A 14,310-nucleotide genomic window follows, 5' to 3' on the forward strand; every position below is an offset into this window, starting at 1 on the left:
GACTCCATAAGAGAATCGATAAGCAATCGGTTCGATAAGAGGATTCGATAATAGGCTCAAACTCGATAATTCCTTATCAAACATCATCCCTAACTTAACCCCTCAATGTCTGAAACCACTTGCCACAAAAATCTTAATCTTACATGTACTATCTGTAAAACCTTTCATTTAGACATAATAAAACCATACATTTGAAAGTATTTGCAAGCTTGTGACATTTTCCTTTTTTTAAATTATTTTCACAGTAAAGTCATGTGTTTTCTACGTTTTAAGGCCATAGTCATTTAGGTTCTCTACTGTTTCTTGCTTTGCAGGAATCCACTGTTTTTATTACCGTGATCAACTATTTTGGTTTCTACTGTGTTTTACTGTTGCTATTTAACAATTGCTTGCCGGAGGGGGTTTTTAACAGTCTTGTTGGAATGCATAAAAAACGAAAAACATATGTGTGCTTGTCTTACATAAGGACGTTGAATGATAGGCACAATTCCAAAAAAAAAGGGCAGTTCCCTTTTAAAGGCTGAGGACTTTTTCCCAATAAAAGAGCGTTAACCAATAGTTTACAATATTGAAGTTTTTGCCTACTTTTTTGACAAGATACTGAATTTGTTTTTGTTTATTTGCTTCAAACTACGATGACGCCGCCCTCTCTCCGCCTCCACCAGTATCTTATGCCCAGGAAATTGTTATAAGTACACCTCTGCATTACATTGTAGCCTTATTAACACGCACTCGTCTCCCACCGTAGTCACAGTGAAGCCAACACATGCTTCGTCATATTCTAAAACGGCAAAAAAAAAAGCAGTTGAAAAGAAAAAAAGAAAAAAAGAAAAGGGGGGAAAGTAAAAAAAACAATTTGCTAATAATATCTGGTTATTTTATTATTTGTGGCATATTAAATATAAGCCTGGTTGTGTTGTGGCTAATAGAGTATATATATGTCTTGTGTTTATTTACTGTTGTAGTCATTCCCAGCTGAATATCAGGTCACCCCCGGCTCTCACAGCATCTTCCACTCCCCACTAGTCCTTCACTTGCACTTTCCTCATTTAAAAATATTTCATCCTCGCTCAAATTAATGGGGAAATCGTCACTTTCTCGGTCCGAATCTCTCTCACTTCATGCGGCCATCATTGTAAACAATAGGGAACTTTGCGTATATGTTCAACTGACTACGTCACGCTACTTCCGGTAGGTGCAAGCCTTTTTTTTATCAGATACCAAAAGTTGCGATCTTTATCGTCGTTGTTCTATACTAAATCCTTTCAGCAAAAATATGGCAATATCGCGAAATGATCAAGTATGACACATAGAATAGATCTGCTATCCCCGTTTAAATAAAAAAAATTCATTTCAGTAGGCCTTTAAACAAGTTGAAAAACTTATTGGGGTGTTACCATTTAGTGGTCAATTGTACGGAATATGTACTGTACTGTGCAATCTACTAATGAAAGTCTCAATCACATTTCCAAAAAGATTGTGCACATTCAGGTCTCAGGTACTATAGGACCGTTTAGTACTGACCACAGACGTCATCTACCATCTAGTGGTCAGAAAAATATCACACCCATTTAAAACCCTAACGTCCATAGTGGAGTTGTCTGCCATTATTTGTGGCTTTCGCACATTTCACTAGTTTCCCTTCGATATTTCAGCATCTGTTTCCGGTCATTCTGCAGATTCTTTATTGTGCGGCTTCGACGGCGCACATCTGGTCGCTTTGTCCCCAGATGTGGAGAGGAGACGAAAAGAGGGGAGGGGAAGATGGGCGAAGAGGGCGTGGAAGAAGAGACACAAAGGAAGTTGAAGAAAATAACAGCACATCTGTGACTTTTTACGGCACTTTTCCAAAAGTGAGAGTTAGTGAAGGACAGCGAGGGACGGAGAGAGAGAGAGAGACATTCTGGCAGGAGGTCAGTGTTGGTCCAGCGCAGGTCACAACATGGCGCTCTTCCCGTTCTGCAAGACTCCAACAGGTCAGTACGAGCTGAGCCACTGTTGTCTTCTCTGTGCGTGCAGGAACCCACAAACAATGGCGCTGACTACGTGCCATTAGAAGTCTTGTTAAACATTTGAAATACTGCACATCTGCCTTCACTTCATGATGCTGTCACGTTGCTACTCGGGACTCAAATAGATCAAACCAACATGTGTTGTGTACCATACACTGCACTGCAGTCTTGCTGCACAATAATGTCAAAGTACGTGTAGGGACTGAAGCACTAACGCATGTGCTGTGACGCTTAAATCATTTCATGCAGCGCGCCACATTTCCCAGGAGGAAAATATCTGGAGACGCACATTCTTCTCATTCCACTGAAGACCAAAGTGAATAACATCCCAGCATGCATCACTGCTGAAACCTTGCTTGTGTTTTGTCCTCCGTGCAGGAGCGCTCAGAATGTCCAGGATACATCTACTCCTCTACTTCCTGCTGCTGTCGCTTGTCATATGTAAGTGTGCTCATTCGTTGTGCACATTTCTCACCAAATACTCCACGATCCGTCCAAAATGTGACTTCAAATGGAGTTCAAAACGCTCCAAAAGCTGTGCAGATTCAAGTTAAAGTAGCAGTAGGATGGAAAAACAAGTTGACTTCATACCAGGCCAGGGAAATTATTTTGACTCGGGGGGGGGGGGGGGGGGGGGAATGTGTCTGGGGGCTGGTATAATACAAAACCTCACAATAAAGTCTGATTGAATGCTAAAAACATTCTGACAGACCACCTTAATACCTCTAAAGGCTTAGTGGCCACATACGTGGACAGCACCTTTTAGCTCTTATTTCCAAAAGTGTGTCCACTACTGAATTGGGCTCTTATGGCCGCTTATGTGGACACTTATACTGCCATCTGGTGGTGTCAGAAGAGTATAACATACAATGGAATTTGGAGGGGAAAAAAGTGTAAAAATAAGAATTAGCATGTCACTAAACATTTGCGTTTCATTTGTTCAAGGGGAGGAGCCACAGCCACGCGTTACCATAGCTACATGCGCTTTACCTCTTGCTTGGCGCTTGCTTGGCCAACAGAGTTGTTATTGCGACACCCAGTGGACACATTTACATCAGCACTTTCTTTTATGAAACTATTTCAGCTCAATTTTATACTTACAAAATACATCTCGCGGCCCACATAAAATCTGTCCGCGGGCCTGATCCGGCCCACGGACCGTACGTTTGACACCCCTGCATTAAACCATATCAAGTGTATTTATAATACGCAAAGTATGTGAAAATACCGTCTGAACGTCATAAAATGACACATATTCAGTCGGCCATTTTCAATAGTCAGTTCTGAATATCTTTGGCAATTTCCGTTGATTTGTGGTGGGATGACGTCACTTAGATTTGTGGTGGGATGACGTCACTTAGATTTGTGGTGGGATGACGTCACTTAGATTTGTGGTGGGATGACGTCACTTAGATTTGTGGTGGGATGACGTCACTTACATTTGTGGTGGGATGACGTCACTTACATTTGTGGTGGGATGACGTCACTTAGATTTGTGGTGGGATGACGTCAATTAGATTTGTGGTGGGATGACGTCACTTTGATTTGTGGTGGGATGACGTCACTTAGATTTGTGGTGGGATGACGTCACTTTGATTTGTGGTGGGATGACGTCACTTACATTTGTGGTGGGATGACGTCACTTAGATTTGTGGTGGGATGACGTCACTTTGATTTGTGGTGGGATGACGTCACTTTGATTTGTGGTGGGATGACGTCACTTAGATTTGTGGTGGGATGACGTCACTTAGATTTGTGGTGGGATGACGTCACTTTGATTTGTGGTGGGATGACGTCACTTAGATTTGTGGTGGGATGACGTCACTTACATTTGTGGTGGGATGACGTCACTTACATTTGTGGTGGGATGACGTCGCTTAGATTTGTGGTGGGATGACGTCGCTTAGATTTGTGGTGGGATGACGTCGCTTAGATTTGTGGTGGGATGACGTCGCTTAGATTTGTGGTGGGATGACGTCACTTAGATTTGTGGTGGGATGACGTCACTTAGATTTGTGGTGGGATGACGTCACTTAGATTTGTGGTGGGATGACGTCACTTTGATTTGTGGTGGGATGACGTCACTTAGATTTGTGGTGGGATGACGTCACTTACATTTGTGGTGGGATGACGTCACTTACATTTGTGGTGGGATGACGTCGCTTAGATTTGTGGTGGGATGACGTCGCTTAGATTTGTGGTGGGATGACGTCACTTAGATTTGTGGTGTGATGACGTCACTTAGATTTGTGGTGGGATGACGTCACTTAGATTTGTGGTGGGATGACGTCGCTTAGATTTGTGGTGGGATGACGTCACTTACATTTGTGGTGGGATGACGTCACTTACATTTGTGGTGGGATGACGTCACTTTGATTTGTGGTGTGATGACGTCACTTAGATTTGTGGTGGGATGACGTCACTTACATTTGTGGTGGGATGACGTCACTTAGATTTGTGGTGGGATGACGTCACTTAGATTTGTGGTGGGATGACGTCACTTTGATTTGTGGTGGGATGACGTCACTTACATTTGTGGTGGGATGACGTCACTTTGATTTGTGGTGGGATGACGTCACTTTGATTTGTGGTGGGATGACGTCACTTACATTTGTGGTGGGATGACGTCACTTTGATTTGTGGTGGGATGACGTCACTTTGATTTGTGGTGGGATGACGTCACTTTGATTTGTGGTGGGATGACGTCACTTTGATTTGTGGTGGGATGACGTCACTTACATTTGTGGTGGGATGACGTCACTTACATTTGTGGTGGGATGACGTCACTTAGATTTGTGGTGGGATGACGTCACTTAGATTTGTGGTGGGATGACGTCACTTAGATTTGTGGTGGGATGACGTCACTTACATTTGTGGTGGGATGACGTCACTTAGATTTGTGGTGGGATGACGTCACTTAGATTTGTGGTGGGATGACGTCACTTACATTTGTGGTGGGATGACGTCACTTTGATTTGTGGTGGGATGACGTCACTTTGATTTGTGGTGGGATGACGTCACTTAGATTTGTGGTGGGATGACGTTACTTAGATTTGTGGTGGGATGACGTCACTTAGATTTGTGGTGGGATGACGTCACTTAGATTTGTGGTGGGATGACGTCACTTACATTTGTGGTGGGATGACGTCACTTTGATTTGTGGTGGGATGACGTCACTTACATTTGTGGTGGGATGACGTCACTTTGATTTGTGGTGGGATGACGTCACTTAGATTTGTGGTGGGATGACGTCACTTTGATTTGTGGTGGGATGACGTCACTTAGATTTGTGGTGGGATGACGTCACTTTGATTTGTGGTGGGATGACGTCACTTAGATTTGTGGTGGGATGACGTCACTGGATGAACACTTGTGCACTCTGACCATACCATCAGATCAGTCATACTGGAAATATGCAAAACTGAAAAAGAGATGTGCTGTTTATCATTCACTATCCTTACGTAAGACAAGAAGACATACATTTGGCTTTATTCATGCATTGGAAATGCTAAATAAGTAGCTAACAGTTGAGTGAACAGATGGAGGGTCTCCCATAAAACCCTCTAAAAAACCTCCAGAAACCAGCATTTACATGTCATGGCTGGAAAATGAACCAATAATGAGCGATATTGTTATTACGAGCACTAACGCAGACGGACTATTTTAGCTGCGCATTGTTAGTTTAGTGAGCTAATGCTAGCTTACACCGCTATATTGTTGACAGACTAAGCAGGCGGCTGCTTCTGCTTTGTCTCAAACTTGCTAAAAGTCAATTCTACATTATAATTCATGCATTTCTCATTTATTCAATGTCAGGTTGTGATGTTGATTTGACGTTGAAATTTGGTCATTTTCTAACCAATATTTTGCAAACACAAATACAAGGTTGAAACAACATGCTTTTTGACAACGTTTAATCAATGTTGGGTTCTGACGTTGATTTGACCATTGAATTTTGGTCATTTCCCAACCAATCAATACAAATACAACTTTGCAACAACATGCTTACTAACAACATTTATTCAATGTCAGGTTGTGACGTTGATTTGACATTGAAATGTGGTCATTTCCCAACCAATATTCTACAACACAAATACAACATTGAAACAACATGCTCTTTGACGACGTTTAATCAATGTTGGGTTCTGACGTTGATTTGACCATTGAAATTTGGTCATTTTCCAACCAACCAATATTTTACAACATTGAAACATGCTTTTTGACAACGTTCATTCAATATCAGGTTGTGACGTTAATTTGACCATAGAAATGTGGTCATTTTCTAACCAATATTCTACAACACAAATACAAGCTTGAAACAACATGCTTATTAACAACATTTATTCAATGTCAGGTTGTGAGGTTGATTTGACCGTTGAAATGTGGTCATTTTCCAACCAACCAATATTTTACAACATTGAAACATGCTTTTTGACAACGTTCATTCAATATCAGGTTGTGACGTTAATTTGACCATAGAAATGTGGTCATTTTCTAACCAATATTCTACAACACAAATACAAGCTTGAAACAACATGCTTATTAACAACATTTATTCAATGTCAGGTTGTGAGGTTGATTTGACCGTTGAAATGTGGTCATTTCCCAACCAACAACGTTGATCCAACATTAGACACCAACATTGTCTCAATGTACAAATACAATTATTTTGCAGCGTTGCTTGAAAGTCAGTTTTAAAGGACATGTACGTCTAATCAATGTCTTGTGCCCGCTGGGAACCCTAAGCCGACTAAGACGTAGAAAAGGAATGAATAAACCCTATAAAGGGTTGAGGATGTTCATGAGTTGTGAAACACATGTTTTATTCCTCCAGACTTCCTCCATGGCCGTAAGGCCGGTGCCAACATGAGGTCTCCTCATCCTTACTTTCGCTCCATGGAAGCCGCCATCGGAAGAGAAAAGACGGCCATGGTCGACGCGGCATCACCGCAAGCCCCTCTGCAAACACCTTGGGGTGCTCCTTTAGTCTGGGGCGACACCCGCACCTCGGTCAAGCGAAGAACTGAATTCGCAGAAGGAGAAGTCCGGATAGGCCTGCTGACCCTGGTGGTGGGAAAGTATTCCCAGTTCGTGAGACGTTTCGTGTCCTCGGCAGAGGACTACTTCCTCCCCAGTCAGAAGGTCACCTACTACATCCTCACAGAAAAAGCTCACACCTTTGACCCTCCTATGAAGTTGGGGCCCGGGCGGCAGCTGAAGGTGGTTCCTGTGGCAGAGTTCCCAGGCTGGGACAGGTTGGTGTATCGCCGCATGACCCTTTTGGCCGACACCATCAAAGACCAAATTGGCAAGAACGTCGAGTACATTTTCTGCGCTGATGTTGACCAGGAGTTTGTGGCTCCGGTCGGGGAAGAAATCCTGGGTGACCTGGTGGCCACCTTGCACCCGGAACTCTACGGCAAGCCGCGGAAGGAGCTTCCTTATGAAAGCTACTGGGGGTCGTCCGCTTACGTGGAGGACAACGAAGGTGACTACTACTACACCTCGGAGTTGTACGGCGGGCTGGTTCCGCAGGTGTACAGACTGGCCCGGAGTTGTTCCATGCTCATTCAGAAGGACCACGCCGGCGGCTTGATGGCGCGCGGCCGCGAGGAGAGCTATTTGAACCGATACCTGGTGGCTCACCGACCGAGCTGCGTGCTCTCGCCCGAGTACAGCTGGTGGGACTCGGGCCGGGCTGCGGACGTGCCCGTGAAGAGGCTGGTCTCCCTGGGAAGGCAATGTGAGGCTTTTGATGCTGAGAAGAGAGAAAAGCACCGATGTTGAAGTCATGGAGCTTAATATCTTCTTCTCATGTGGGAGAATAGTAAGTACGCCTCCGCTACTTTGCTGCATCGGACTCTGCTGGGCAGGAAGGAAATGACCAACTTGGAGCTGACAAGATGAACAAAAATGATAACTGTTTCAGTCATACCTTAATAAAAACACAGTGATAAGATGGTACAGTTTTTTTGGTTTTGTTGGAAATGAATATTAGCAAACCTTATTAGTTACAAGGCTTGTACGGTATACCGGTACTAGCAGGGGCGTCACTAGCTTTTAAGGACAGGGGGGGCTTAGCCCCCAGGAGATGCACAGGATGCGAGCGAACGTAGCGCACAAGCACAAAACTTCACAAACGGCTAAAAAAGACTTAGAAATTAATCATTGTTATTATTTTAGTGGGTTTATTTTCAATGTGTGTTCAGTACAACAACAAACATGGGTTTGCACAGTGACATTTTGTTTACAGCATCAACAAGAAACAATGACTTGCATGATCCTTCAAGATACACTGAAACACGATGAAAGTCATGGCATTAGCCTCTATGTTATTACTTCACAACATAGAGGCTAATGCCACCACTTTAGCTCACAATACAATAATTGATTGTTCCCAAATATTTTGAAGTTGCACAGATTACATTTTGGGCACATATGTGACTAAAATGGTTGTAAATTCAAGCCCTGGAAATATTACTTAATTACTTGAATTAAAGTAATATCTGGATCGGGATAATTTGGCTTGTATATAATATATTTATATATATATATTATGGCAAGCCGTTAAGGAAATGTAATATATATGGAAGTCTGAATAGAAATGACAAACGTTTATATATACTGTAAATAAGAAAGACTTAGAGTCCGTCTGCTGATATGAAAAAGAGCCAAAGCTGTCAAAGAGCTGAGGGACCATCTTCAAAGTGCAATGCTGAAACAAATAATGCAAACAATAAAATGTAACTTCCAGGGCTTGAGATTAATGTAGTCCCATCGTCCCGGGGGACGGTAAAAAAAATGCACGGGACAAAATTAAATGCTCCCCGGGACGATGGCCTTTAACCAATTTTTTCTTTTTTCTTTTTATGTATTTATTCATTTTACATTTTTTTTTACTTTCTATGTATTTATTCATTTTACATTTTATATTAAATGTCTTGGTTTTTCCTCCCTCTGAAAATCCTATGAAATGTTTAACAAGCCATCATATAATAATACAACAGCTATTAATGTAACAATACAATAAAACAAATATATTTAATGATGTTTTTTTCATTATTTTAACAATAGGCTAATGTATATTACTTTATATAGGGAATAAGCGGTAGAAAATGGATGGATGGAAGATTCTACAAGAAACACAAAAGTTAAAAACTAAATTATTTACAATTGCAGACACAAGGTTCTTGTTCTGCAGTGCTGTGTGCTAATGTGCTTCGTACACCTGCAGGACCGCAAGCAAGGTCGCAGAGAAAATGCGGACTGGATTTTGAGTGATGTGGGCATTTTCTATATGAACAAGTCCAAGGACCGCAAGCAAGGTCGCAGAGAAAATGCGGACTGGATTTTGAGTGATGTGGGCATTTTCTATATGAACAAGTCAAAGGACCGCAAGCAAGGTCGCAGAGAAAATGCGGACTGTTTTTTGAGTGATGTGGGCATTTTCTATATGAACAAGTCCAAGGACCGCAAGCAAGGTCGCAGAGAAAATGCGGACTGGATTTTGAGTGATGTGGGCATTTTCTATATGAACACGTGGAATGGATTGGATACCGACACACTAAAGGGGCTCTCTACCTTACACTGTGAAGTGAGGGGAAACTGAGTGAATAATGACAGGTTTTTTTTAACACCAAATTATTTAGGGGGACTTAAGAACATTTTAGGGGGGCTTGAGCCCCCCTAAAATAGGCCTAACAACGCCAATGGGGGAAACTGAGTGAATAATGACAGGTTATATGATTATTTATTTAAACTCATATTCGGGCCACTTTATAATGAATATGTCGGCAAGTATTTGTAAAAAAAAAAAAAAAAAGATTTTTTTTTTTTTTAACACCAAATTATTTAGGGGGGCTTAAGAACATTTTAGGGGGGCTTGAGCCCCCCTAAAATAGGCCTAACAACGCCAATGGGTACTAGTATAGTACTGCCATACTAATGAATCATTTTTGGAACTATACCACCTCTGAAACGCACCGGTACCGCACCCGCGTCATCGTCACGTGGTGACATTACTGGTTTTACGAGCAGAGGAGCATGTTGGGCAGCGCACACACACAGAGTACTTACAAGCAGACACAGCGTGTAGACAGAAAAGGGAGAATGGACGCTGTGGGGCTCTTGCTCCTCCTCCGGGTTCTCTGGACCACCAATGATGGACATTACAGCCGTGTTCATCTTTGCGAACAATGATTTATTTTTCAACACAGGGTGCTTTTCAGCCATGTTGCAGTTTCTCCGCCATCAACAACAACCTCTCTCCTTCCCGACCGCTGCCTTTAACAGAGCGGCAGGTGATCAGACAAACACTGAAAGCTGTGTCACCTACGCACCTGCCGCTAATCTCGAAACCGGTGCTGACACGCCCCGTTTCTCCGCAGGCCCGCATGCCACGCCACCCCCAGACGCGTTTTGGTGTAAAAAGTAAAGATAAAGGTGAAGTTATAACACTGAAACACCCTCAGGAAGAGCTGCTTTAAGACATGGCTAGCTAGTTAGCGGCTAACGTCCATCCGCAGTGTTTTAGCTACTTCTAATTCACTAATCCTTGTCTCCATGGCGACAAAGTAAGTTTCTTACAAGTATTATTATCCCTGGAGGACGAGGAATAGCTAAACATGCTTCACTACACACCGTAGGAGGATACAATAGCTCACAATGTAAACAAATGCCATGAGTGGATCTACACTTGACATCCACTGTAATGATACCAAGTACAGGAGCGTATCTAGTCGATACTACTATGATTACATCAATATTTTTAGCATCACTAAATCTTTTTTCCTTTTTAAAAAAATCATATTATGTTTATAAACTCAGTAAATATGTCCCTGGACACATGAGGACTTTGATTATGACCAATGTATGATTCTGTAAGTACTTGGTATCGGATCGATACCTAAATGTGTGGTATCATCCAAAACTAATGTCAAGTATCAAAGAAGAGAAGAATAAGTGATTATTACATTTGAACAGAAGTGTAGATAGAACATGTTAAAACAGAAAATAAGCAGATATTGATTGATTGATTGATTGATTGATTGATTGAAACTTGTATTAGTAGATTGCACAGTACAGTACATATTCCGTACAATTGACCACTAAATGGTAACACCCCAATAAGTTTTTCAACTTATTTAAGTCGGGGTCCACGTTAATCAATTCATGGTAAAGCTGTGAAGTTCCCAACATGCAAACAGAAGAAGCAAATCACACATTTGTGTTCTCTTCATTCAATTCCCGGTATTTTTGTATCGGTTAGTCAGTAAATGAAGGACCCTGCAAATGGCTCTCAGTTATAGAGTTGGTGTGTCTATGTGCACTAACTATCTGTCCTTATCGAAGCAAAGAGGAGAAAAAAAGGATGAGTCCATTAATGTCAGAGAGTCTCCTGGTGGCTTAGTGGTCAGCAGAGATAAGAGTCAACAATGTCAGCGCACACTTTCCCCTCACTAGACAATCATTAACTGGAAGCACTGCTGGTTCAAGGTCTTGAAATAGCAAGTGTGGAGGCCACGCTACAAGATGCTGATTCTTCAGCTGATGAATAATAAACTTCAATGTTTGGGTCCACTTAGAAGGGAAGTTAAACGTCTGTCCTTGACTACTATCAATCTGCTCTTCTTCTTCCTCACACACACACACACACACACACACACACACACACACACACACACACACACACACACACACACACACACACACACACACACACACACATGTATACACACTCCCACATCCATAATGGGAGGGTTTCAAGCCAGCAGATGGCTTCTTCTCACTGCCAAGAGAATGTGTCCTCAGGGCCAGATCGCCACGTGGAGCGAACTTGGAGGTGAACTTCAGATGACTCGAAGAAGCTGATTCTCATTTTTCACACTCACTAAAGGGGAACTGCACCATTTCTTTGGAATTTTTGCATCATCATTCACAATCTTTATGAGAGACAAGAGCACATTTTGCATTCTAATCCGGAATAATCGGTTTGTTAATCCATTCTGCCTGAAAATGCATCCAAAAACCGCCAACAATACTGAATGAATGAATGAATGAAATAAGTTTATTTCGGTCACACAAAAAGAAAAAAAAAAGAATGAGCGAAAAAGGAATAGGCTGAAGCCAAAGCTTATATTTGCCTATCCCAGGGGTCACCAACGCGGTGCCCGCGGGCACCAGGTAGCCCGTAAGGACCAGATGAGTAGCCCGCTGGCCTGTTCTAAAAATAGCTCAAATAGCAGCACTTACCAGTGAGCTGTCTCTATTTTTTAAATTGTATTTATTTACTAGCAAGCTGGTCTCGCTTTGCTCAACATTTTTGATTCTAAGAGAGACAAAACTCAAATAGAGTTTGAAAATCCAAGAAAATATTTTGAAGACTTGGTCTTCACTTGTTTAAATAAATTCATTAATTTTTTTACTTTGCTTCTTATAACTTTCAGAAAGACAATTTTAGAGAAAAAACACATATACCTTTTTACCTTTTAAATTCCTTCCTCTTCTTTCCTGACAATTTAAATCAATGCTCAAGTAAATTTATTTTTTTTTATTGTAAAGAATAATAAATACATTTTAATTTAATTCTTCATTTTAGCTTCTGTTTTTTCGACGAAGAATATTTGTGAAATATTTCTTCAAACTTATTATGATTAAAAATAAAAAAAAATATTATGGCAAATCTAGAAAATCTGTAGAATCAAATTTAAATCTTATTTCAAAGTCTTTTGAATTTCTTTTAAAATTTTTGTTCTGAAAAATCTAGAAGAAATAATGATTTGTCTCTGTTAGAAATATAGCTTGGTCCAATTTGTTATATATTCTAACAAGGTGTAGATTGGATTTTAACCTATTTAAAACATGTCATCAAAATTATAAAATTAATCTTAATCAGGAAAAATTACTAATGATGTTCCATGAATTCTTTTTTTAATTTTTTCAAAAAGATTCCAATTAGCTAGTTTTTCTCTTCTTTTTTTCGGTTGAATTTTGAATTTTAAAGAGTCGAAATTGAAGATAAACTATGTTTTAAAATTAAATTGTCATTTTTTTGGTGTTTTCTCCTCTTTTAAACCGTTCAATTAAGTGTAAATATCATTAATTATGAATAATAACATAGAGTTAAAGGTAAATTGAGCAAATTGGCTATTTCTGGCAATTTATTAAAGTGTGTATCAAACTGGTAGCCCTTCGCATTAATCAGTACCCAAGAAATAGCTCTTGCTTTCAAAAAGGTTGGTGACCCCTGGCCTATCCTATACCTTCACTGAAAATTAGATTTCCTGGAACATCTAGGTAAAAAATATCAATAGGATGAAAGTAATTGTTACTATATTTTATAATTTTCAACTATTTCACCTTTCAAGGTTTTCTTAAACCTTAACAAAGAACTACATGTCTTCAGCTCATCACTGAGCTTCTTCCTCCGTTTAACTCCTAAAACTGAAATACACTTGTACTTTATATTCCTTCTTACTTTACATATTTCAACAATCAATACCCCTCGTAAATGATGTACTCAGTTTACATGTTGGGACCTGAATATGAAGCGAGTATTAGCGATCGTTAAGGACCTATTTATAGCCGCGCTGTCATCAGGTAGCTGCAGTAGCTTGTGTTTGCATATTGACTTACTGAGCTACTGGATCATGATCACCTCCAATTTGGCAAAAGTTAATTCAAGATTATAAGTTGTTCATCTGTTACATTCAACTTATACCCGGCAATGGAGAGAAAGACACGAAAAAACAAATGCTAACCCTTCGTGACGGTGATGAGAGTGCGGAAATATGACCACATCACTCCAGTTCTCAAATCCCTTCACTGGCTTCCTGTTCCACTCAGGATTGAATACAAAGTCTCCCTACTAACCCACCAGTACCTCCATGGAAATGCCCCCCTCTAACTCAAAGAACTGCTCACCACCAAATCCTCCACACGATACCTACGCTCCAGACAGGCTAGCCTCCTCCGACCTCTTTATATACAAAGCTCAGAACTTCTCTGAGCTCATAAGTACACTAGCCAAGTGGAAGCCTAAAAAACATAGCAACAGTACTCATCTTGATATTGTGCGACAATGTGCTCTCTCATATGTGTACACACATCAATCAATCAATCAATCAATGTTTATTTATATAGCCCTAAATCACAAGTGTCTCAAAGGGCTGTACAAGCCACAACGACATCCTCGGTACACATCTCAAAGCTAGTAGTTATTTACTGCCAAACTGTGTGTTTTTGTCTTCAGGTTTGGACTACCTGTCTGCTATTTACTAGGACAACACATTTTGGTCAG

The 14,310-nt window shown here is 40.9% G+C and overlaps 1 protein-coding gene across 1 annotated transcript; it reads left to right on the forward strand.

The window, feature by feature from the left end:
• Positions 1–1,780: 1,780 nt before the first annotated feature.
• Positions 1,781–8,308, forward strand: LOC133660213 (globoside alpha-1,3-N-acetylgalactosaminyltransferase 1-like). Its single transcript, XM_062063502.1, has 3 exons — positions 1,781–1,976; positions 2,391–2,453; positions 6,847–8,308. Exons 1-3 carry the CDS (start codon positions 1,943–1,945, stop codon positions 7,797–7,799), a joined length of 1,050 nt encoding a protein of 349 aa, XP_061919486.1. The 5' UTR covers positions 1,781–1,942; the 3' UTR covers positions 7,800–8,308.
• The last annotated feature ends 6,002 nt before the right edge of the window (positions 8,309–14,310 follow it).

This window comes from Entelurus aequoreus, linkage group LG01 (genome assembly GCF_033978785.1).
Source record: "Entelurus aequoreus isolate RoL-2023_Sb linkage group LG01, RoL_Eaeq_v1.1, whole genome shotgun sequence".
In the NCBI taxonomy this organism is placed as follows: Eukaryota; Metazoa; Chordata; class Actinopteri; order Syngnathiformes; family Syngnathidae; genus Entelurus; species Entelurus aequoreus.

Excerpts from the sequence above, each read along its gene's own strand:
- LOC133660213 (XM_062063502.1), top strand. The coding sequence starts at position 1,943 with ATGGCGCTCTTCCCGTTCTGCAAGACTCCAACAG. Across the intron at positions 1,977-2,390 it reads GTTCTGCAAGACTCCAACAG|GAGCGCTCAGAATGTCCAGG; the intron begins GTCAGTACGAGC and ends TCCTCCGTGCAG. Across the intron at positions 2,454-6,846 it reads GCTGCTGTCGCTTGTCATAT|ACTTCCTCCATGGCCGTAAG; the intron begins GTAAGTGTGCTC and ends TTATTCCTCCAG.